Genomic DNA, 23,499 nt, shown 5'->3' with positions numbered 1-23,499 from the left:
TTTCAAGATTTTCCTCTAAAGTACAACAAAACTGGGGCGCCTGGGTGGCTTGGTCAGTTAAGTGACTTCAGCTCAGGTCATGATCTCACGGTCCGTGAGTTCGAGCCCCTCATCGGCTCTGTGCTGACAGCTCAGAGCCTGGAGCCTGTTTCAGATTCTGTGTCTCTCTCTCTCTCTGCCCCTCCCCTGTTCATGCTCTGTCTCTCTCTGTCTCAAAAATAAATAAATGTTAAAAAAAAATTAAAAAAAAAAAAGAAAAGAAAAAAAAAAAAAGTACAACAGAACTGCTTCTAAGTCCCATACAGAGGGGAACAAGCTGTGGATGGCTTCCCAAGTAGGTAAATACCACCTCACGGGACAGTGGAGACCGGCGGCCTCATCAAAAATTTAGGTGAATATAGAAGATCTCCTGATGCTTATATAACTTTGAATGTCTTTTCAGGCAAAATTCTTTTCTGAGAGGCCGACCAAAGGCAGCTAGAGAGTGTGTACTACCTGGGAATTGAGAGGTGGGGAGATGGATACTTCTAAACACTAACTTTCCCTGTCTAGCAATTTTGCCAGAAGCTGGACAATCCAGTTTCTAACCCAGGATAGTCTTTTTTTTTAATGTTTATTTATTTTTGAGAGACAGAGTATGAGGAAGGGAGGGGCAGAGAGAGAGGGAGACACAGAATCTGAAACAGCCTCCAGTCTCCAAACTATCAGCATAGAGCCTGACATGGGGCTCGAACTCACAAACCATGAGATCATGACGTGAGCCAAAGTTGGGTACTTAACCAACTGAGCCACTCAGGCTCTCCGACAGAATAGTCTTAATAATAAAATTATCTTGGTTTGTGTATTATGTACTTGTTCCATAAACACCTATGTATATATTTCATTCAAACACTGTGAGGTAATTATTGTAGGTATTGATTATTATCATTGTTATTCCCATCTATCTTGCATATGAAAAAACCGTAGATTTAGATGACAATTTTAGGGTTAAACTGCTAGTTAGAGGCAAAGCTGGATCTCTATCTCTAGGTGACAAAGAAGCATGGTGAAGCAATCACAGGATGAAAGCCCATTCAATCCCAACTCTGTTTACTATCTACATGATCTTAGAAAAATCCTTTGCATTTTCTGAACTTTATTTTCCTTACTGTTTTCAAATGGGGGCTAAAGAGGTATAGAGGTGGCACAAAAACAGACACATAGACCAATGAAATAGAATAGAAACCCCAGAACTAGACCCACAAACGTATGGCCAACTCATCTTTGACCAAGCAGGAAAGAACATCCAATGGAAAAAAGACAGTCTCTTTAACAAATGGTGCTGGGAGAACTGGACAGCAACATGCAGAAGGTTGAAACTACACCACTTTCTCACACCATTCACAAAAATAAACTCAAAATGGATAAAGGACCTGAATGTGAGACAGGAAACCATCAAAACCCTAGAGGAGAAAGCAGGAAAAGACCTCTCTGACCTCAGCCGTAGCAATCTCTTACTCGACACATCTCCAAAGGCAAGGGAATTAAAAGCAAAAATGAATTACTGGGACCTTATGAAAATAAAAAGCTTCTGTACAGCAAAGGAAACAACCAACAAAACTAAAAGGCAACCAACGGAATGGGAAAAGATATTTGCAAATGACATATCGGACAAAGGGCTAGTATCCAAAATGTATAAAGAGCTCACCAAACTCCACACCCGAAAAACAAATAACCCAGTGAAGAAATGGGCAGAAAACATGAAGAGACACTTCTCTAAAGAAGACATCCGGATGGCCAACAGGCACATGAAAAGATGCTCAACGTCGCTCCTTATCAGGGAAATACAAATCAAAACCATACTCATATATCACCTCATGCCAGTCAGAGTGGCCAAAATGAACAAGTCAGGAGACTATAGATGCTGGAGAGGATGTGGAGAAACGGGAACCTTCTTGCACTGTTGGTGGGAATGCAAATTGGTGCAGCCACTATGGAAAACAGTGTGGAGGTTCCTCCGAAAATTAAAAATAGACCTACCCTATGACCCAGCAATAGCACTGCTAGGAATTTACCCAAGGGATACAGGAGTACTGATGCATAGGGGCACTTGTACCCCAATGTTTATAGCAGCACTCTCAACAATAGCCAAATTATGGAAAGAGCCTAAATGTCCATCAACTGATGAATGGATAAAGAAATTGTGGTTTATATACACAATGGAGTACTATGTGGCAATGAGAAAGAACGAAATATGGCCCTTTGTAGCAACGTGGATGGAGCTGGAGAGTGTGATGCTAAGTGAAATAAGCCATACAGAGAAAGACAGATACCATATGGTTTCACTCTTATGTGGATCCTGAGAAACTTGACAGAAACCCATGGGGGAGGGGAAGGAAAAAAAAAAGAGGTTAGAGTGGGAGGGAGCCAAAGCATGAGAGACTCTTAAAAACTGAGAACAAACTGAGGGTTGATGGGGGGTGGGAGGGAGGGGAGGGTGTGTGATGGGTATTAGGGAGGGCACCTTTTGGGATGAGCACTGGGTGTTGTATGGAAACCATTTTGACAATAAATTTCATATATTGAAAAAAAATAAAATAAAAAAAAGTAAACAGGTATAGAGGGATAGGGAGCAGGTGTTAATTTTGTCCTGTTTACCTCATGGATTTTTTCTCATGGGGACATTAAAGATCAAAGTGCTTTGTAAGGTATAACTGTGAGACTGTATTACTTTCCTAAAGAAGTTTTTATTTTAATTCCAGTTAGATAACATACAGTGTTATATTGGTTCCAGGTGTACAATTTAGTAAATAATCCAATTAAAAAATGGGCAGAAGACATAAACAGACATTTCTCCAAAGAAGACACACAGCTGGCCAAAAGATACACAAAAAGATGTTCATCATCACTTACCATCTGGGAAATGCAAATCAAAACTACAATGAGCTATCACCTCACACCTGTCAGAATGGCTAAAATCAACAACACAAGAAACAAGAGTTGATGGCGATGATGTGGAGAACAGGATTACTCATTCACTGTTAGTGGGAATGCAAACTGGTGTAGCCACTGTGGAAAACAGTATGGAGGTTCCTCAAAATGTTAAAAATAGAACTACCTTGCTATCCAGGATTGCCACTACTGGAAGTTTACCCAAAGAGGTGGTATTACTCATATTCCCAAGAGAGGTGTAGAGCATGGTACTATGGAGTAGGACAGGTTTCATTCAAGGCCCAGGGCCCCCGCCTTTGTACCTATATGACCTTGACTGTGTTCCTGAATCTCACTAAGCCTCAGTTTCCTCATCTGTAAAATGGGAACAATAAAAACTGCCTCATAAGGCTAACATGAAGATTAAGTGAGATTAAGTGCAGAAAACAGAATCACCAAAAGGTAATAGGAGCACCACCCTCATAATGTGTCTTCTTTACAATGGAAGAAATGGACGTTCAGTAGCTGATTGATTTGGTGTCAGGACACCCAAAGAGCAGAGCAGTAAGAGACTCAGTAAACCAGTGTTTTGTCTTGTATTGGCTCTGAGAGAAACAGATTTGGTGAGTGGAAGCTGGACAAGAAGACACTTTTTTTCTTTTTCCCTCCTTGCTACCACCCCACCCACCTCAGTCTGTAGGCTCTATTTCTTTGGGGTTTGAGAAAACAGGAGTCCCTGGAGGCCCAAGGTGGGACTAGTACCAAAGAGAGTTTTCCTCCTCTGTTGCTACAGGAATCCCAAGAAACCTTAGGCAAGAGATTGGATCTAAGTGAGGCCATTGCTTAACACCCACGTTCTCCTGATTATGACAACACTTCTTCCCAATGAGGACAAGGTCTGAATGTGGGAGTTTTGTGAGCCCCGTAAGTAACTGGAAGTAAACTTTTCAGATGAAACTTGCTTGTCTCTTGCTGCTGCCTCTGCTGGTACATGACAGAGCAACATGATTCACAAATTTTGCAATAAATAAATTGTAGTCACTTACTAAGTCATAGAAGAAAGTTTCTAAGAATAAAGAGGAATCATGGGACTGTGTGGCATCATATTGCATAACAATTCATTTTAAAATAGTTCAAATCTTCCAGGAAAGGGAGGAAATATTGGTAAAGCAGAGAGCATCTAAAAATTCAAACAAGGCTGCTAAGTTTATGTTTAGACTTTGGGATTCGGTTGAAAGTTTGACAGAAAGGAGGAAGAATTAGTGATTCCATTCTGGTTGATGCTATTCATGTGAATTTCTCATCTCAACAGAACACCAGACAGTTGCAATTTTGAAAAATGTATTATATTTATAAGGGAACAACACCTGCTTTTGAGACACAAGATAGAAAAACTGGATCAAAACCATTTAGAAAAAATTGGATCAAAAACATGGATCAAAACCAGGAAACTCATTTTTAAAATTATTTTTTTAAGGCTTACAAGAAACATATACAGATATTCTAAAAAAAAATCACTTAACTTTCTTCAAAAAACAGAAGCAAACAAAACAAAACAAAACAAAACAAAAACCTGATGTAACTAGTTTTGTCTACATGAGAAAAGGGAAATGGAAAACTTTAAGGTTAATATGTAGGTAATTAACATCAGGAAGGGTCCAAAATATGCAAGTATTTGAGATAGAGGTAAATTGAGCTCCTTAATTGTCCACCAGTGCTTTGCAGAGTGGGTTGGCCACACTGAGTTATTGTGTACAGAAAGAAAATGCATTAATATTTCTTTTTCTTTATCCCACACCTTCACCTATATATGTGTCTTATATATATGTACAAAATGTGTGCTGATTAGTATAGTTGTATGGCATGGAATTTAGAAATAAATGTGCATATTAGGAGTACATGTTCAAAAATTTTATTGATGGGAGTACACAGTGAATTAGATATGGAGATCATGACTGAATGATTGGCCCAGTTCTAAATTCTACCGGGCAGAGTAGACATATACTCATAGTTACATATGATTATTTACTTTGGCATCAATCTGTGAAAAACATTTGGGGAATATGGATTGTGTGATGAGCGCCATGCTAGACATAGATAGGAGTACAAGAAATGTCTAAACTATAGGCATTCAGCCTGTGCCTGAATGTCTCTCTGACAGTCTCTCCATCTTGTAGAAGAGTCTGTTCCATTGTTGGAGAGCTGTTATCATTAGTATATTCCTGTTTATACTGCATCTGAATTTGACATGTGACAACCCAATTTGGAAGTACAATTTTTTTTGGTCTAAGTTTTACCTACAAGGGCAACACTGGATAGCTTTTATTATTATTATTTTTGTTTTTAATCTTAATTTATTTTTGAGAGAGAGAGGAGAACAGAGAGAGAGAGGGAGACACAGAATCTGAAGTAGACTCCAGGCTCTGAGCTGTCAGCACAGAACCCGACACAGGGCTCAAACCCATGAACAGTGAGATCATGACCTGAGCTGAAGTCAGATGCTTAGCCAACTGAGCCACCCAGCACCCTTGGATAGCTTTTAAATATCTGAAGACAGCTCAAGTCTATCTTTTATTTCTCTCTTCCCTTGGGCCCTACTTGGGCTCTTTCAACTCTGTAATATACTCTCTTAAATGGCAGGTATGTGAAGTTAGTCTAGTTTGTCAATTCTGTTTTAAAATGTGATTGAAAGAAAATAAAAATAAAATGTGATTCAACTTGTGCTGAATGCATGAGATTATCATTTCTCTTGATTTGGATGCCAAGTACTATTGACAAAATTAATAATTAATATTATTGAAAATTTCATCTGTCTCTTTATGGTTGACTAGGGTTCCCGGAAGTTTTTACTGTGAACTCTGGGCTAGGACTTTACTAGTTTATTTATATAATTACCTCTATAACTGTGCAAGTTATTATTTAGACCTAAATGTAGGGTTTATATTCATCTCAGTTAAATATCATCCTGTGTGCATTTTGATTTGTAGCATGGCTTCCTGGGATTATTTTTTTATCTTGCCTCATTCAACAAATATTTACTAAACCCCCACTAAAAATGCTAATCAGTGTTTGGGTTGTGGGGTCATCTGAAAAAATAAGTCGTAGTCCCTTTTCTTGAGTATCTCACATTGTAATCAGGACACTGGACATAAACTTCTCCATCATGCAACATGTTAAACTCTATAACAGAGGCATGTGTAATGAACATGCAAAGAAGAAAAGCATTTAAATAATTGGTAATATTTTTATATTGATTTAGAATTTGTGATTAACTTGCATATCTTATTTAACTCTCAAAACAATTCTGATGGATGATAGTGTTAGAAAATAGTCATCAATTTACAGAAGCACCAGAGGCTCAGAACAGTTAAATGACCCAGCAAATAAGAACTATCTTTTCCCCCTTTTTTAAAGGAAACCAGGACAAAGTGATTTTATTTTTCTGGCTCAATGCTTATTTTCCAAGATTCCCCAGAAATTCTACATAGTGCCCTCAGAGATTTATGATCAATTCACTTTGGCACCTAGGGATGTAATCTTTTCAGGTTTGTTGGTAAAAATTCATTTAAAACAACTTCTCTACCTATATGTCAGCTGATCTTGGTCTATAATACACCTTTCAAAGTTTGAAGTCCATGAATAGAACTTTTTTATGCTCCTGTTTGTCATCTGTTGCTATTTGCTAATTTTCCAGTGTCCCCTGGCAGTGGCTGATTCTTTCCTTATTCTTCCTCTACTCTGAACACGGCTTTTGAATACTCCTTTCTATTGAATTTTCTCTTCAATTGCCAGGTTCTTTTTTCCTCCTCTTCTCCAATGTTTGACAATAAAATATGGAAAGAGCAGTAGTGTTACTGATAAAATGAAGTAAAGTCCTTGTGATGGGGTTTTGGGGTGATGGTGGGGTTTGGAGCTGATGGCCAAGAAGGAATTCTTGAAGGAGTCTTTGGTGCAGAAAGGTGATTTTATTAAAGCATGGGGACAGGACCTGTGGGCAGAAAGAGCTTCACTGGGGCTGTGACAGGTGACTGATTATATACCTTCAGGTTGGGAGGGACTTAGGGACAGTGTAAGTCTCTAAGGAATTTTGGAAACAAGGTTTCCAGGACCTTGAGGGGCTAGCTGTTGTTAGGGAAAATATCATTTATTACTATTTAGTAAAACCTCAGTCATGAGACCCTTCAGATGTATGTCAGGGGCCAGATGCTTGGAGCGTAATTGCCAACATACACTTGGGGGTTAAAGATAAAGGAGGTTTACAAAGGAATTTTTATGTGTTTAAGGAGACTCACAGGATCCCAGGGAGAGAAGGATAATGTTAAGCCCAGATTCCCTTTTGTCTTATCCAGGCAGCTGAGCTCCTAGAGGGAGATCACTCTGCCTGTTCCAAGGACTTGTCAATGGGCTGTAGGCAGTAAAGGAATTTAATTTTTCATTTGCCTTTGTTTCCTACATCACCATGGCAAGCACTTAAACCCTCTTACATCTTGATGAAGGTAATATTAGGGCTCCAGGGAACGCCCTGGAGTCTATAGGCTTCTGGAAATTAGGGTATGGATAAGATTGCCTTTTTCTTGAAGTTTACTAAGTTATCCATGAACTGAAGGAGACTCCTGTCCTGCATGACTGTGATCTCTATCAGTCAACCATTTTGCTTTCTTTCCTTTCCCCTGTTCTTGGGCAGCCAGGAGTGTCCGAAGAATAGCACACATATCCCACGTGGGGGTGGCGGGGGGAGGTGCTGTGTGCTAGCTTGTGCTTTGCCTCATGCTCCCTCATCACTTGGAACTGTCACCATTAATTGCTTTCAAATTTTGGCCCGTCTTTATGAAATTTGTTTCTTTATTCCCTCTTTGAAAACAAACCTAGGTTATTGAACGTCTGGGCTGGAATTTCTGTTGAAGAAAAATATTCAGAGGCTCTTGGAGGGTGTCCAAGTTCTCAAGTCTTTTTTGTAAGTAGGTAAAACCACTTGTTTGAAAAACAAAATTCTCTCCTCTTAAGTCTTTTTTGTCATGTGCACTGGTGAGCAACTTTCATTGAAATTATGAGTTACATATGAGGACAGAGTGACAGGTTAAAAAGATGAACTCTTTTGCACTATATTGAGTAATTTAATAGGAAGAGGAGTTTGTAGGTCTTTTAATTTTGAATCATAACATCTATGAGAATCAACAATCCCTCTCTAACCATAAAAACTATAGGGCATCAATGATACTGAAGTTATGAGTACACAGATTATAAAGATCTAAATTTTGACTCCTACATAACCCCCACTCAATAATTAAAACCCGGAGAATTGAGACTGCTAAAAGTTGACAATCAAGCAGTACTACCAATAGAAATAACCATTTGTATACTAATCTTATCAGGAGATGTCTGCACTCATGGGCCGTCCCATCCCTAGGTCTATAAACTGACACCATCCCAGACTGACTAAATCAAAGAACCCTAATGAGCACACGACCCAGACTATATTATGGCCAATGCTCAGACATTTGAGGCTCAAACTACAGCTTTATACCCATGGTACTTGAATTGGTTCCATGAACATATTTCAAAAAATGATCAGCATGTATACTATAAAGTCATTAAGAAGCAAAATAAGCATTAACCTTTAAAGTTAAAGATTGGGAATTTAAATCTCCCCTTAATGATATGCCACAACTAGATACATCAACTTGATTCACCAGTATTATGTCAATAATTTTTTTTGTTAAAGCAGAAATTTATTAAAATCCATTTTATATAGTGTTTTAGAGATAAAAAACATGGAGAGTCCTCAACATTCAGGCCATCAACTCTATCCTCAGAAGTGCTTCAGGAGAAGACAGATTCCTTTGCCCTCGCCCCCAAAAGATACTTCTATGTATACACCTGAAAATGATGCTTTTATAACCCCACCTCTCAAGACCAATCCTGTTGAGATCCCAAAACCTCTGCCAAGTGAAGCGATATTAGCAGAGAACCTTCTCAGAATAAAAGTGCCTGATTCAGAGGTGTAGTGCAAGAGATACATAACATGATGACTGCTTCAGAGGAGTGTGCCCACTCCCAGTAGGTGGGCCACGAAAGAACCCGAGGGCCTAGCTGAGCAGCCACTAGCTGCGGAGTGTGGCAAGATGGGACTGCATGGCCTCCAGGGCCTCTTCTTCCTTCTCATCTTCTGATGCAGCCATCGCTCCTGAAGGTCTGGGCTCCAGAAAGGCATCGGTCACTTTACTAGGTGCTTTGCCCAAGGCACCTGCTGTGATTTCAAACAGAATTTTGTCAATTTCCATTTCTGCTGCTTCTTCCAATTCTTCCTGATCATCCATGCTTTCAAAAATATCTTCTAACATTTCTTCTATGATGCCAGCCTTCATCATCTCTTTGGATAGCTCCCTCATGATGGCCTGGATTTCTGGGATCTTCACAAGGCTCTGCATGGCTTTCATCACTTCTTTGCTCTTCTGCAGGGGACCAGCCACTCGCAAAACCACCAGCTGGTTCTTCATCCCTATGAGCACGGAGTTCACGTGAGCATTGGAAGCATAGAGCTTGCTCACAGCAAGCTAGTTTTTATGAGCTATGTATGCATTTGCCAATTCTTAATTACGATTAAGAGAAAAATCAGGACTTGTTCAATCTGTAAGTCTTCTTATTCATGAACATCACTGTTTACTTGTATAGAACATTTAAAAGTTATTCCTGTTTCAGGCCTCTGTCTGATGAGGGAGCATAAGGCAAGCTGACACCTTGCAAACCTCCTCCCCCCATCATCCCCAGGTGGGATATGTGTGATATTCCTTAGGCACTCCTGGCTGCCCAAGAATAAAGGAAAGAGAAAAATAACTGATAGAGATCACGGTTCTGCAGGATATGAGTCTCCATCACTTTACCAATGTCTTAGTAAATTACAAAAAAAAAAAAAAAATCTGATCAATAACCTAATCTCCAGAAACCTACAGACTCTGTTTCCTGGAGCCCCAACATTACCCTCCCCTTCATAGTGATGTGGGGAGCAAAAGCAAGAAGAAAATAGCAAATAAAATTAAATTTCTTTGTAACCTGCAGCCCATTGACAAATACTTGAGGCAGGCTGAATATAATATCTCTCCAGGAACTCCCTACTGTCTTAATGTTAATGCCTTACTAGAGGGGGGAAAAAACAGCCTTAGCTTGACAATAGCTAGACTTCCCACATCCTGTGAGTCTTCTTTAGCATATGAAAGTCCTTTTGGAAACTTCGCCTTTTCTTTACCTCCCCCAACTCCCAAGTATATAATATCACCCTCATAATCCAGGGGCAGGTCTTTCTGCCCACAGGTCCTGTCCCTGTGCTTTAAAAAAAAAAAAAAATCACTTTTTTGTACCAAAGATGTCTCAAGAATTCTTTCTTGGCCGTCAGCTCCGGACCCCTACTACCACTCCAAAACCACATCATGTTTAAAGAAAACTGCCATCAATTTTGTGTTGTGTAGTATCAAAGTGCTTCAAAAACTACCAAAATAGCAGTTGTAATGGGCTGGGGTTTAGGATACTTTGTTGGACTCATCTCATGTACATCTTCTAGTCTGACTCAAATCAGCAGCCTTTCAATAGGGCATGGAATCCAGCTTTCCAAAGAGCCACTGAAGGGCCAAAGGTCAAAACTGAAAGTGTGGGTGGGAATGGGGTGGGGAGGGCAATTCTGATCAGTGGGAAACAGGAAGTGGAGGGAGTATTGCAAACTCCTTCTTATGAACTGCCCTAAAGCATGGTTCTGCCTGTTTCTCCTTTTCCTCATTCTCACATCAGCAAGTAACCTCCGGCTCAGACTGTTTACTGGGAAACCCAGGATAGGATGGCTGTTGGCTAAAAGTATCTGTTAACTAGCACATTAAGCATTCATTTTAATCCAGGATAATTTTGTGAACCTCCTGTATGCAAAGCACTAGTTTAGTAATTATAAGTGAGGCAAAGCTGAACAGAACTCAGTCTTTGACTTTGGGCACTAATATTCTAGAAGAGAAGATAGAAAAATTACATAGGCAGCATAGCTCCAGGGGATTCAGAAGAGTGACTGGCTCTGCCAGTCACTGGCTGACATTTACTTCTGAGTGAGACATTTATTCTCTTTGGGCCTCTGTTCTCTTAGCTGTAAAATACAAGGTTGTGTTAGATAACCTCAAAAGTCCTCTCCACATCTAAAATCCTTTGCTTTTATAAATTTAGTCTAGGAGAAGGATGACTCCAATCAGTTCTGTATGATAGGTGTGTTCTCTGAATCCAAGTGCTGTGGGAACCAGAACTTTAGAGACTTGGGAAGCTTTTATGAAGAAGGAGGTATATGAGCTTGGTGGATTTGTAGGATTTTGATGGGCAGGTAGGGGACAAATGGGCATTTTAAGCATGAGGAAAAACATACTCAAAGGAATATAAAGGGAAAGTATATGTCTCATGCAGGAAGAGCAATGAATAGTTCAGTCTGGTTGAAGGGGTAGATGGGTATCTACATTTAAGAGACTGGTAAAGTAGAAAATGGAAGATCCAAGCTATTGCATTAAGTTTGAGCTTTACCATGTATTCTTCGATTTAGCATGCGTATAGAACACTTACTATGCTCCAGGCAGTGAGTGAGGTGCTGAGAACACAGAAATCAGTAAGATGCAGTGCCCTCAACAGGCCTGTGAGCAGTGGGCAAAGGAGTGAAACTAGTGTGCAAAATCCTGTAACATAAATACAACTTAAGTACAGAGAATGAAAGTGTCGAACACCTCAGAGGTATAATAACAATAGACAGGCAGAGAGGGAGTCAAGGGTGATATGACAATAGGAAAGAGAGAAGGATGAGCAGTTTTTTTGATAAGAAAATGAATTTGTTTTGACGTTGAATTTGAGGCCCTTCCAGACAGCCAGATAGAAATGTGTAAATAGTAGAATAATATTGGTTTGTGACTAGCTTGAAATGTTGGAACAAGAGATTGAGATATGTGTATATTTTCTAAGTAACTCATAGGTCTGAGAGGGATTGTCAAGGAAGAAAATATAGACAGAAAAAGGACCAAAGGGAACACCTTAGGGAATGCCCATGTTTAGGAGTTAGAAGAAGTAAGTGGCATGAACCAAGAAGAGTTAAGACTATCAGAAATGGTGGGCAACCAGCATAAAGGATGTCAAGGGAAGAAAGAATTTCAAGAAAGATGGGGGGGGGGGGGGTTTGGACAAGATCAAAGGCTCCCCAAGCTTGATGGACCAGCTGCATTAAAATCAGTTGAAACATGTATTAAAACTATGTAATTTGTGTCTAGATGGATCTTCAAGAAACTACTAACAGTAGCTGCCTTGGAGGGAACCTAAGGACTACAAAGCATGAGTAAACTGTATGAACGGATATTCTAGCCCTCCAAGTCAACTACAAAATTACATCACTGTCCCTTCGAAGCTTGGCTTATGGCTATGGCTGTATGAATTGTCCCATATGAACAGCTAAAGTTAGAACACAAAAGCCAGAGCTTGGTTAGTGGATCATTTGGTTTGGTATATAGATGTTGGTTAAGTATATCCACCCAAAATGGACATGAGCTGCACATGGAGGGGGCCTTGAAAGACAGCAGCAAGGGAAAATCTTCCCAATGGGTAGATTTCATGGAAAAATAGCCAACAATAAGAATATATATGGACTCAAGAGCAAAAGGATTGGCCAGCTGGTCAGAACCTGGGAAGAGAAAAGCTAGAAGATTGTAAGAAAAAATGTCTGGGCCAGATGCATGAGTATGAATATATGGGTGTGGGCATAAAATGTGAAGATCTTTGTATCAGATATTAATGACCACCAGTAAGCAGTCACCAGAGAATAACCATTGAGTAACTAAGGCAAAATGACTTGATCAGTTAAGAATAGGTAGTCTTTGTCACTGGCCACCCCAGAACTAGCACCACTGGCACATTAACAGAGTGGAGACCACATGTTAATAGCATGGGCCCCCAATAAGCAAGGCTGGTTTCTTTCCACCATTGAAAGTCCAACCAGTTAGCAAGCGAGCTCAATGTGGCACTATTTCTTGAGGATACAACACTGTCACAAATTGATCACAGTGAGGCCTTTCTTCCTGGAAGGACCAGTGGTATGTCATAGTAGTTACACGTATTCTTGGTAACTGTTCACCTTTCCTGCCTCTACAGCCTCAGCCAAGCACCACTATCTGGAAGATTTTAAAGTATCTGATCCAGGTACACAATCTCGTACAACACAGCATCTGACCATGAGACCTATTTCACAGAAAAAGAGATAGGGAGGTAAGCGCGTGGTCATGGGATCCACTGGTCATATCAAGTACCACATAACCCAGGAGTAATTCGTTTTACAAAGCAATGGAATAGCCTGCCAAAGGCATAACTTGTTGGCAATACTCTGCCATGGTGTGGTATCATCATAGCAAATCACAAATTTCTATTTGGATGTTGTGTCCCATTAGGAAGAATGTGTGGGTCTTGAAATCAAGGGGCAAAAGCAGGAGTGGCCTCAGTTACCTTTATACCCAATGACCCACTTAGGAATTTTGTGTTTCCAATCCCCATAATTCTAGGCTCTGCAGGAACTATAAGCTATGATTGTCACCTGGGAGTTTTGGACTTTTTATGTGCAGGGATCAGTAGACTAAAGGAGGAGTTAATATCTTGGTAGGAGTAACATCCTGATCAGTGCAAAGAGGTAAGTCTGCTGTGACCCAATGACGGTAGGGAGGAATATATGTATATATGTGGAATTCATTTAATCCACTTGAACATGCCTTAGCACTTGCTCAATTATAACTAAAATGAACAATTCCAGCAACTCCTGCCTGAAAGGAGTATAGTTACCATGGGTTCAGACCCCTCAGGAATAAGAGCTTGGATTATACCAGCAGATAAGTCATCAAGGCCAGCAGAGGTTAAAGCTGAGTATGAGGTGAATTTAGAATGGGCAGTGGAGAGAAACGGAAGCACCAATTGTGGTCCTGACATCAACTGCAGCAACAGGGCTGTAGTTCATCCCCATAACCTGTCGTCTAAATTTCCCGCAGGAAGACAGATCCACTGAAATCCTGGATGCTCTGTTTTCCAAATGTGTATGAGGAAGTTGATCACATCACAAGGGCTGCAACAAGCATGGAGGTGAGCACTCTATTCAAGACGCACTTCCATTGAATCTGTAGGTTGCTTTGGGTAGTATGGACATTTTAACAATGTTGATTCTTTCGATCCATGAACATGGAATATCTATCCTTTTGTTTGTGTCATCTTCAATTTCTTTCATCAATGTTTTACAGTTTTCAGAGTTCAGGTCCTTTACCTCCTTGGATAAGTTTATTTCTAGGTATTTTATTCTTTTTAGCATAATTGTAAATGGAATTGTTTTCTTAATTTCTCTTTCTGCTACTTCATTATTAGTACATAGAAATGCTACCAATTTCTGGATATTAACTTTGTAGCCTACAACTTTACTTAATTCAAGAACTATACTCAAATTAAAAAAATATATATATATATATACACACATATATATATATTAAAAAAGAACTCACTTGCTGTTAAGAGGGAAGGAGTGCAGCTAGCACTCCTAATTGGCTCATATCTCAGTATCTGCCCCCCTTGTGCAACAGTAGCCCTCCCTTATGTGCTGATCAGAGATGCACTTTGTGGCACCAGGCAGTCAAAGAGTGTGATGTGGGGAAACAGAGGGAAGTGATCATCACTACAAAAGCTACCATTGGTTCAATCCAGAAAAGGATCTAAAAATGTCCACTGGATTTTGCAGCAAAGGTTGTTAGTGACTTTGGCAAGAGCCTTTTCAATTGAGTAATGGGAGCAGAAGCCAGATTGCAGTAAGTTAAAGAATGAATGGAAGTAAAAACGTCAAAAGAACAACTTGAGGAAAGTCTTTATGAATGTTCAGCTGCAAAGGGAAGGAGGCAGCTAGGGAAGCAGCAGTGGCGGGTGGACTGAGATGTGAGAACTATGGCGGGATTTTGTTTTGGTAGAAAGAGACTGGAGTGTGTTTAGATAACGGTGGGAAGAATATGGGAGAGGAGAGGGGAAAAGTCAAATTAGGGTGAGGAGAGCAGGGAGCATGGATGCAGGTGGAGGATAGTCTGCTTGCATTGTTAGAAGAGTAGAGGGGAAAGGATGGGTGTAGATGCTTTTAAATTGCTTTATTTTGTTGTTTTGTTTGTTTTTACAGTCTCATTCTTTTAAAAATCCCTGCATGATAAATCTGTGTTTCTCAAAATATCTGATAAAGCATCACCCCCTCTCGCATATTCTTTTTCTGCTGAATGAGAAAGCTCCCTGAATAAAAAAGATCACCTTGTACACTTGAACAATTACTTCCCTGGTCTTCACAACGGTTCTCCGAAGTAGGACAGAACCATCCTATGGTTTCATTTAACAGATACAAAGATAAGAACACAGAAGGATGAAAAGTACCTTGCTAAAATGTTCATCAGTAATTTCCTTATTCAGTGGGAAACTTCCATCCTGTACTCTTCATGATGACTTCTCTCATTCAAGAGATTTCCCCTCCCTCTTGCTATTGAAAATGAAGATACTGGATATAATGTGAAAAGAAAGAGTAGCCCCTCCAAGCCACTGAGTTTTTTGATCCTGAGATACATACTTTCTATAAAGTAAGTTTCTTATGAGTAAAAGGAGTTCTTCATAAGTACATTAAAACTTCTATTGTCACACAGAACTGAAGCAGACAGAACCTTAATAGAGTGTTTCATGCTTCATAGCACACATTTCAGAGCTTCTGGCTTTGTTGTTTTAGATTCCAGGGATTCGGGATGGTTGTGAAACAGCAACTTGGTTATGCTACATAAGAAGGCCAGCCAAGCATTAAATAGGGGCATCTGGAGAGTCTGGAAACCCTAATAGGCTTGTCAGCCAAATTCTGCCATAGAACAGTTAGATCCTTACAGATTTATGGGCCCTAAGAGGACAGAGAAGCCCCATCCATGGTTAGAATTTCAGTCACTTTACCCTTTACCCTAACAGTAACTCCCCAGGGACAAATATCTCTGGAAGAAGATAAGCAATCTTATAAATATTTAAAATGTGCTTTTTGCACAGTGGACAAGTGTTTGGTCTTAATAAAGCCACACGATCCTGAAGCCCAACAGCTGCTGAATGGTCCCTGTGTGGAAGCATGCCCTCTCCAAATCAATATAATACCCACGCTGAGGGTTAAATCAGACCAGCTCTCACAGGCTCTCAAGCCCACTACTGCATTAGTGATAACAGTTAACTTCGATCAGGCTTTATTCTGGTTTACTAGGTATTTCACATACACACTCATAGCATTACCTCACATGATCCTCATGACTACTCCATGATGTGGGCATAACAGATCTTACTAGTTTGTTCATCCTGTGAGTTGAGCAAATAGATTCTTCCACACAGTGAGTTGGTGGAGAGCTAGGATTTGACTACACGTCTTCTGTCTCCAAGTTCCAGAGTGGGGAGGGAAGAAACAGCTGAGAAGTAAGCTCCAGTAAACCTAAGGGAAATAATAATCTACTTCTTTCATTTAACCTTTTTTTATTCTTAGCAAATTTCCTTTATTGGCATATTGGTTACATTTTTTTAATGTTTATTTATTTTTGAGAGAAAGAGAGTGAGGGGGGAGGGGCAGAGAGAGAGGGACAGGGATCTGAAGCAGGCTCCACACTGATAGCAGAGAGCTGAAGTGGGGCCGTAACCCACAAACTGCAAGATCACCACCAGAGCCAAAGTTGTACGCTCAACCAACTGAGCCACCCAGGCACCCCTATTGGTTAAATTTTTAAATGGAGATATAAGATAGAGAAGCCAATATTATTTTTTTTTAGTGTTTATTTATTTTGAGGCGGGGGGGGGGGGGCGGGGAGTGGGAGAGAGAGAATCCCAAGCAGGCTCTGCACTGACAGGGCTCAATCTCACAAATTGTGAGATCAGGACCTGAGTCAAAATCAAGAGTCAGATACTTAACCCACTGAGCCACCCAGGCACCCCCAATATTATTATAATAAATACCATTACAAATGGGACATTGTTTAAGTTCTGCCTTGCCTATAACACAGAAAAACCCTCTGCATAAGTATTGGCTCTTAAAAGGGTATAAGTTACAGATAATGGCTCATGCATTGCTATTAAGTCACCTCTTTCTAGAAGTGTTGACTAAGATTCCATGGGATCCAGAAGGCATAAGCACATGGTGTTGCTCAGCCCGCTGGTTAGAAACACTCTCCTTCACCAAACAGGTACTCTCAAAACCTTTTGATGTGGGAAAGTAGTTTTGTAGCTCTAAGCCTTCGAGAATAACTATGAACATTTTTGGCATTCTAATGATCATCTCTAAGGTGTAAGGCATTGAGACATGGAGTGGGACTGCTCTCTACACTAGGGTGTTAGAAATGAACCTGGCTGAAAAGTCCTGAAATTACATAAAGCTTGGCCTGTTTACACCTGTTTTCCTATCAGGCCACTTGTCTGATGGCCCACACTCTTTCCCTGCAGTGTGGTTGAAACGTAAAAACATTATGCTAAGTTAAAGAAGCCAGGCACAAAGGTCACATGTTGTATGATTGCATTTATATAAAATGTCCAGAATAGGTAAATCCATGGAGACAGAAATCAGATTAGTGGTTGCCAGGGGGTATGAGGAGAGGCAGAATGGGGAGTGACTGGTTAATCAGTAGGGATCTCCTTTAGAGATGATGAAATTAGTTTGGAACTAGAGGTGATGGTTGTACAACACTGTGCATGTACTAAATACCAGTGAATGGCACATTATATGAATTTCATGTCAATTGGGGAAGGGGAGGGAAGGGAAGAAACACAAGGGAAAGGAAGAGACCAGATTTAGGAAGATAGCTACTATAGAGAGAGAGCCTTGGATTTGAAGCTAGAGGACCTGAGTTTGAATGCTCTTTCATTTATTGGCTGTGAGATAAAAGATAAGAGAGACCACATTTCTGGGTCTCAGATTCCTCATCTAAAGTGGAGTCAAACAGAGCTATTGTGAGTCCCAAGTGAGATACCATATGTGAAAACACATAGCATGAGGCTGGACACAGAGTTGACACAGTATGTAATTAAACAAACAAAAAAATAACAATGGCAACAGATTTTTAAGGCAGTGCACAAAACCCATTTAATTCATATTATAGCTCAAGCAGTAATTATGTAATAGAATAACAGATTAATAATTCATAAGAGATAACCATTATGGCAATTTTCAGTAATCCAAATGCTCTAAAGAACTAGATGCTTTTGTAATTATAGCTCAGAGTTTATTTTTCTGGCATCAAGGCATTAACCTAAATCTAAAAATTAATGTTATGGCAAATTCTTCACTCTAGTTCTGTGTTTGCACTACATCAAAAGTAACAATTTCTTCAATTTATGATGCACATTTTTGTATGTATGTATGTATGTATGTATTTATTTATTTATTTATTTTTAACGTTTATTTATTTTTGAGACAGAGAGAGACAGACAGAGCATGAACGGGGGAGGGGCAGAGAGAGAGGGAGACACAGAATTGGAAGCAGGCTCCAGGCTCTGAGCCATCAGCCCAGAGCCCGACGCAGGGCTCGAACTCATGGACCGCGAGATCGTGACCTGAGCTGAAGTCGGACGGTTAACCGACTGAGCCACCCAGGCACCCCTATGATGCACATTTTTAAAAGAAAAACCTTAATATCTCTGAAACCAGAAATCCACTGATTGAAAGGGAGGCTGGATCCCTCAAAGGAAATTTTTTCGGTGTCCCTTCAGAGGTGACTTTCAACAACCAGGTGGGTAGGATGACTCATTCTATGGATGTCATCTGCAGTGCTGGTACAGTGGGCGTGAATGAAATGGCCATGGTGGCAGGGATGGAAGCCAAGCATAGGTTCGTTTTCATCAAATCTAGTAAAGATACTGCCTCTTTGAATAACCAAAACTACCAGTAGTAGAACCCTACACTTCACCCTTGATAAGGCAAATTTCCTCCAAAAGAACAGCTAGCCAATTGGTGGTAGTTTGATTACACTGGACCCTTTCTACTCGTCAAAAGTAGTAATTCATTTTAAAAAGAATTGTGACTTTGGCTTCGAGTCTGCCTTCCCTGACCTCACTGCCTCCACTAGGGTCACTATTCGAAGGTTTATAGCTTGCCTGATCTACCAGTATGAGGTCCTACAGAGTTCTGCAAGAACCAACTTGTTGCACAACACTACAACAGCACAACACTCAACCAAGAGACCCATTTCATGGGAGAGAAGGTACAGTAAAGGGCACATGACCATCATATCCACTAGTCTGACTATGTCTTTAATCATGCAGAAGCAGACTGCCTAGCAGAATAGTGAAATGACCCATTAAAGGATCAGCTAAGGTTCCAACTTGGGACAAAGCCTGGACGGTTGGGGATCCACCTCAGTGAAGTGTACATGCTGAACCAATAGCCAATATATGCCAGTACCCATGTAGCTAGAATACATGGGTATGAGGACCTAGAGGTGTTTGTAGGATTGACCCTTCTCATCATCACAGTGACCTACATTCAGAATTTGAACTGCCTGTCTCTGTTCCTGCCAGAGGTACTAGTTTTTGGGTGTAAAGACTACTTCCTCCAAGTAAGGGCCTGATGCTATAATGATCACCTGGTTATTTGGGTTCATGATACCAGTAGATGAATGGGCAAACGTAGGAGTTTCTCTCCTGATAGGAATAAAAGAACCATGAGAAGCTATGGTTACTGCTTTACATCAGCAGCAGTGAGGAGTATGTCTAGAACCCAGGGATTTATCTGGGACATGTCTTGGTTCTTCTGTGACCAGTGATAATGGTGAAATAGGGCAAATATAGCTAAGGGTTTAAAACCCTTCGAGTTGAAAGTCTGGGTCCTTCTCCTAGGCAACCACAGGCCAAAGTCTGGGCAGTGCTGAGAGAAATCTAAAATCAGAGCTGAGGAGAGATATGACTATTAATTACAACCTTGGGATCAGCCACAATAGAGGAGACTTTTGCTTATTTCACGAGCCCTCCTGCATTATGTCTTTGCAAAGATTGCATTTTGAAGGGAGCTCTGTGGCAGATTGGACTTGTATCCCCCTCTATCTCAGAAAAGACATAAGGTCATTTTATTTTTACAAAACAGAAGGTCCCATATTTTGGTATGAGAGCCAGACATAATTAAAAGCTTGGGAAGGGGAGCCTGGGTGGCTCAGTCGATTGGTTGGTTGGTTTCGGCTCAGGTCATGATTTCATGGTTCATGAGTTTGAACGATGCATATGGCTCTGTGCTGACAGTGTGGAGCCTGCTTAGGATCCTCTCTCCCTTTCTCTCTACTCCTTCTCGACTCACACTGTCTCTGTCTCTCAAAATAAATGAATAAACTTAAAAAAAAAAAAAAGAGGGCCTCCTGGGTGGCCCAGTTGGTTGGGTGTGACTTCGGCTCAGGTCATGATCTCGCAGTTTGTGAGTTTGAGCCCCGTGTCAGGCTCTGTGCTAACAGCTCAGAGCTTGAAGCCTGCTTCAGATTCTGTGTCCCCCTCTCTCTCTGCCCCTCCCCTGCTAATACTCTTTCTCTGTCTCTCAATAATAAATAAACGCAAAAAAAAAAAAAAAAGAAAAAGAAAGAAAGAAAGGAAGCAAGCTTGGCAAGATCTGAGCGGTTCATAGGGCAAATTGCATTAAAGACCTCTTAATACATCACTTGAGATCCTCTCAGCCCTACCTGTCCTATTCTAGCCACGCCACAGCCGCCAGATCTATGTGAGTGCTGACTAGCTTCATCCAGGTGCAAACTGACAGAGCTGTACCTCAGCCCTGCCTCTGTTCCCCTCACCTTCCACCCTGGGGCATTTCTGTAAACATCTAGGACTCCATCATTATCCATGCACAAGAAACCTGGAAGGCTGGTGGAGATAACACCCCAATCTACAAGGTGGGGGCAGGGGGATAAGAACTCATGGATAAAAGTTTCCCTTTCCTCCCTCCTAGAGCAAGGGTCTGAGATGCATAGCATTCTCAGGTGGCCATATGCGATCAACAACAACTTGCCTCTAGTAGCAGCAAACTCTCCTTGCCTCCTTTCTTCATGTCACCAACTCACCCTTCTGCTCCTTGGAATCACACTCCCCAGTAATAATTCTCCACAGGCTCTGCTTTCTGGAGAATCCAGGCTAAGACATTACCGACTCCTTTCTTTCACTCAGACTCCACACACTCTGTGAGGAAATCCTGTTGACTTTACCTTCATCATAAATCCAGGACTCAACCATTTCTCACCACCTTCCCTGGTATTAAGCCAGTTGGAGCCATGGTCATTTCTCAATTAACAAATTAGTTGATTTGTTGATTAACACATATAGTAGCCTGGGTGCTCCTAGGAAAATGTAAATCAGTTTATGCAATTTTGGGGGTGGAGCTCAACATCCTTAATAGCTATTTATCTCATTCAGAAAAAAAATATACATATATGTATTTGTATGCCTTTATATTATTTTATACTTATTTAAGGTATATATTTATATTTACATATTTTTAGTGCCTTATAATGACCTACAAGGTACAATGTGCTCTGTCCCCCATAACTCCTCTGCTCTCATTTCCTGCAACCCTCTCTGCTTCAGGCACATTTTTCTGCTTGTCACTTACAAACATACTATGCAAGTTCCTCCCATGTCCCCCCCTGACTCTGGGTCTTTCCATTTATTCAGAATTTTCTCCCCCCCAGCCCCAGATATCAGCCTGGCTTAGTTTTGGGGGCTCCTTCAGGTCTTTACTCAAATGTCACTTTGTCAGTGAGGCCTTCTCTCACCACTTAAAATGCAACCCCCAGCCTTCCTTCTCCCTGTCCCTCCCTTTATTTTTCTGCATTATACTCATCACCATCTGACATACTATGTGTGTTACTTACTAATATTTTTGGCTATTTCCCCCCTGCTAGAATGTATGATCAAGGAGGTCATTTATTATATCTCTCCATACCTAGAGTAGTACTTGCAAATATTACGTAATCAATAAATATTTGTTAAAAAGAAAAAAAGAAGAAAGGAAGGAAGAAACACTAACCACAATAAAATGCCACCTATCTAGAGTAAGATTTCCTATCATCTCAAACTTTGGACCATGGCTATGTACCCCAAAATAACTGGAAAGGGTGTTGAGAGAGAAACAGAGCAGCCACAAAGCTCACTAAAGACTGTCACAGGAGAGCCCCTCATTTGTGCCCTCTCTTGAGATCATTTATTTATCGTCATGTACAGATCCTTTCCCTAAAGTTAGCCTTCTAGTTTCCTAGCTCGTAAAAAGATTGAAATAACAAAATATAAAGTGACAGTAGCTGGCAATAAGAAAAGACAATTTCAGTCCCTCTCTGGAGTTGAGTAATTATGATAATACTCGGGTGTGGGTAAAATTAAGCTAATGCCTGCAAAAATGTTAGCCAAGAGCTTCATGTATCATATAAATAGAGAGATCATGTTTTTGAAAGAAAAACTGGGACACAGGGAGCTCTTTCCAGGTGCAAAAGGGGTGTGGAAAGTTTAGCTAAAATGATGAGAAAATATTTGAATTTCTGGAATGTTCTGATGGCAAGATATTTTAAATAGGGCTGTACCAGAAAAACCCAGAGCAGATTTACTTGTCAATACATGTAAGAGAACACTTATAAGATGCTTTAAAAATCACAAAGGTCTGCTTTGTAATTCTAAGAAAAGGATTTCCTCTGAAATTTTCTGACATCCTATATATTCTTAAGGATTCATAAAAAAATGAAGAAAGTAAGGAGAGTCTGACATCAAAATGGAACACTGTAAAATCTAATTTGTAGCTCCGAACAAATGGAACCATTTTTACTCATACTTTAAATTTCCTTCAACTATTTCTTAATTGCAGTAATAAAAGGCAAAAGAATAATTAAGCGAGCAGATTCAGTTCGAATGGAAACAGGAGAGGTAGAAAGGATTTAATGTCAGATATAAGGCATTAGACACTTATAAAATCTGTTTTTAAACAGTGACTTGAAGAATAGCCACACTTAGTGAACTTCTGTGAGAAGAGCCTATTCAAAGGATGAGCTAAGTGTGGGGCATTAAAAAATAATCATAGCAATATAGTCAGGAGAAAAAAAATCACACTCAAAGGTCAAGAAGTTTTATTTTTTAAATATATGTTTTAGTGTTCTTTGTAATGCAATAAAAAGATTAAGTCATGGTTAATACCAAATGTATACTGTCACACACAAAAAAGCCAAGTTATTCCAAAATGTAATTTCTTAACTTTTTTGGGTGGGGGTTCAAGGACACCTTTAATAATCTGAGGTAAGTTATAGATTCTCTCAGTCGTGCCCTGATGTACAAATTTTCATTTAATCACAGATTTCCAGGATGATACACATGGGCTCCTAGGAAGCCCTTGAATCTCTGGTTAATAAACTTTCATCTCTAAGGTAATAATTAACATACTTTGTACCATAAGAAAACATTAAAGTAATCAAATAGTTGGATCAATTAAAATTAATGATTTCTCAGTTCTGGAAGGGGGAAAAAACTATTCCAATTAATTGATAAATCCAAATACAATCCACGCATTTAACAGCATATGGTAAG

The 23,499-nt window shown here is 40.1% G+C and overlaps 2 protein-coding genes and 1 long non-coding RNA gene across 4 annotated transcripts in view; 1 reads left to right on the top strand and 2 right to left on the bottom strand.

Moving 5' to 3' along the window:
* Positions 1-14,112, top strand: part of LOC122223005 — a 96,493-nt gene extending 82,381 nt beyond the window's left edge. The window contains exon 3 of the long non-coding RNA XR_006203979.1: positions 13,938-14,112. This is a non-coding gene — a long non-coding RNA (uncharacterized LOC122223005). The remainder of the gene's footprint in view (positions 1-13,937) is intronic.
* TSHR (thyroid stimulating hormone receptor) overlaps positions 1-23,499 on the bottom strand; it is a 158,257-nt gene that overhangs the window by 124,399 nt on the left and 10,359 nt on the right. The window lies entirely within an intron of this gene.
* On the bottom strand, positions 8,187-9,577 carry LOC122223004 (charged multivesicular body protein 3-like). The gene has a single exon (XM_042943979.1). The coding sequence runs from the start codon at positions 9,405-9,407 to the stop codon at positions 9,012-9,014; it is 396 nt and encodes a 131-aa protein (XP_042799913.1). The 5' UTR covers positions 9,408-9,577; the 3' UTR covers positions 8,187-9,011.

This window comes from Panthera leo, chromosome B3, assembly GCF_018350215.1.
Source record: "Panthera leo isolate Ple1 chromosome B3, P.leo_Ple1_pat1.1, whole genome shotgun sequence".
In the NCBI taxonomy this organism is placed as follows: domain Eukaryota; kingdom Metazoa; phylum Chordata; class Mammalia; order Carnivora; family Felidae; genus Panthera; species Panthera leo.
The sequence above is the reverse complement of the archived record's forward strand: the minus strand, read 5'-3'. Positions and strand labels throughout refer to the sequence as shown.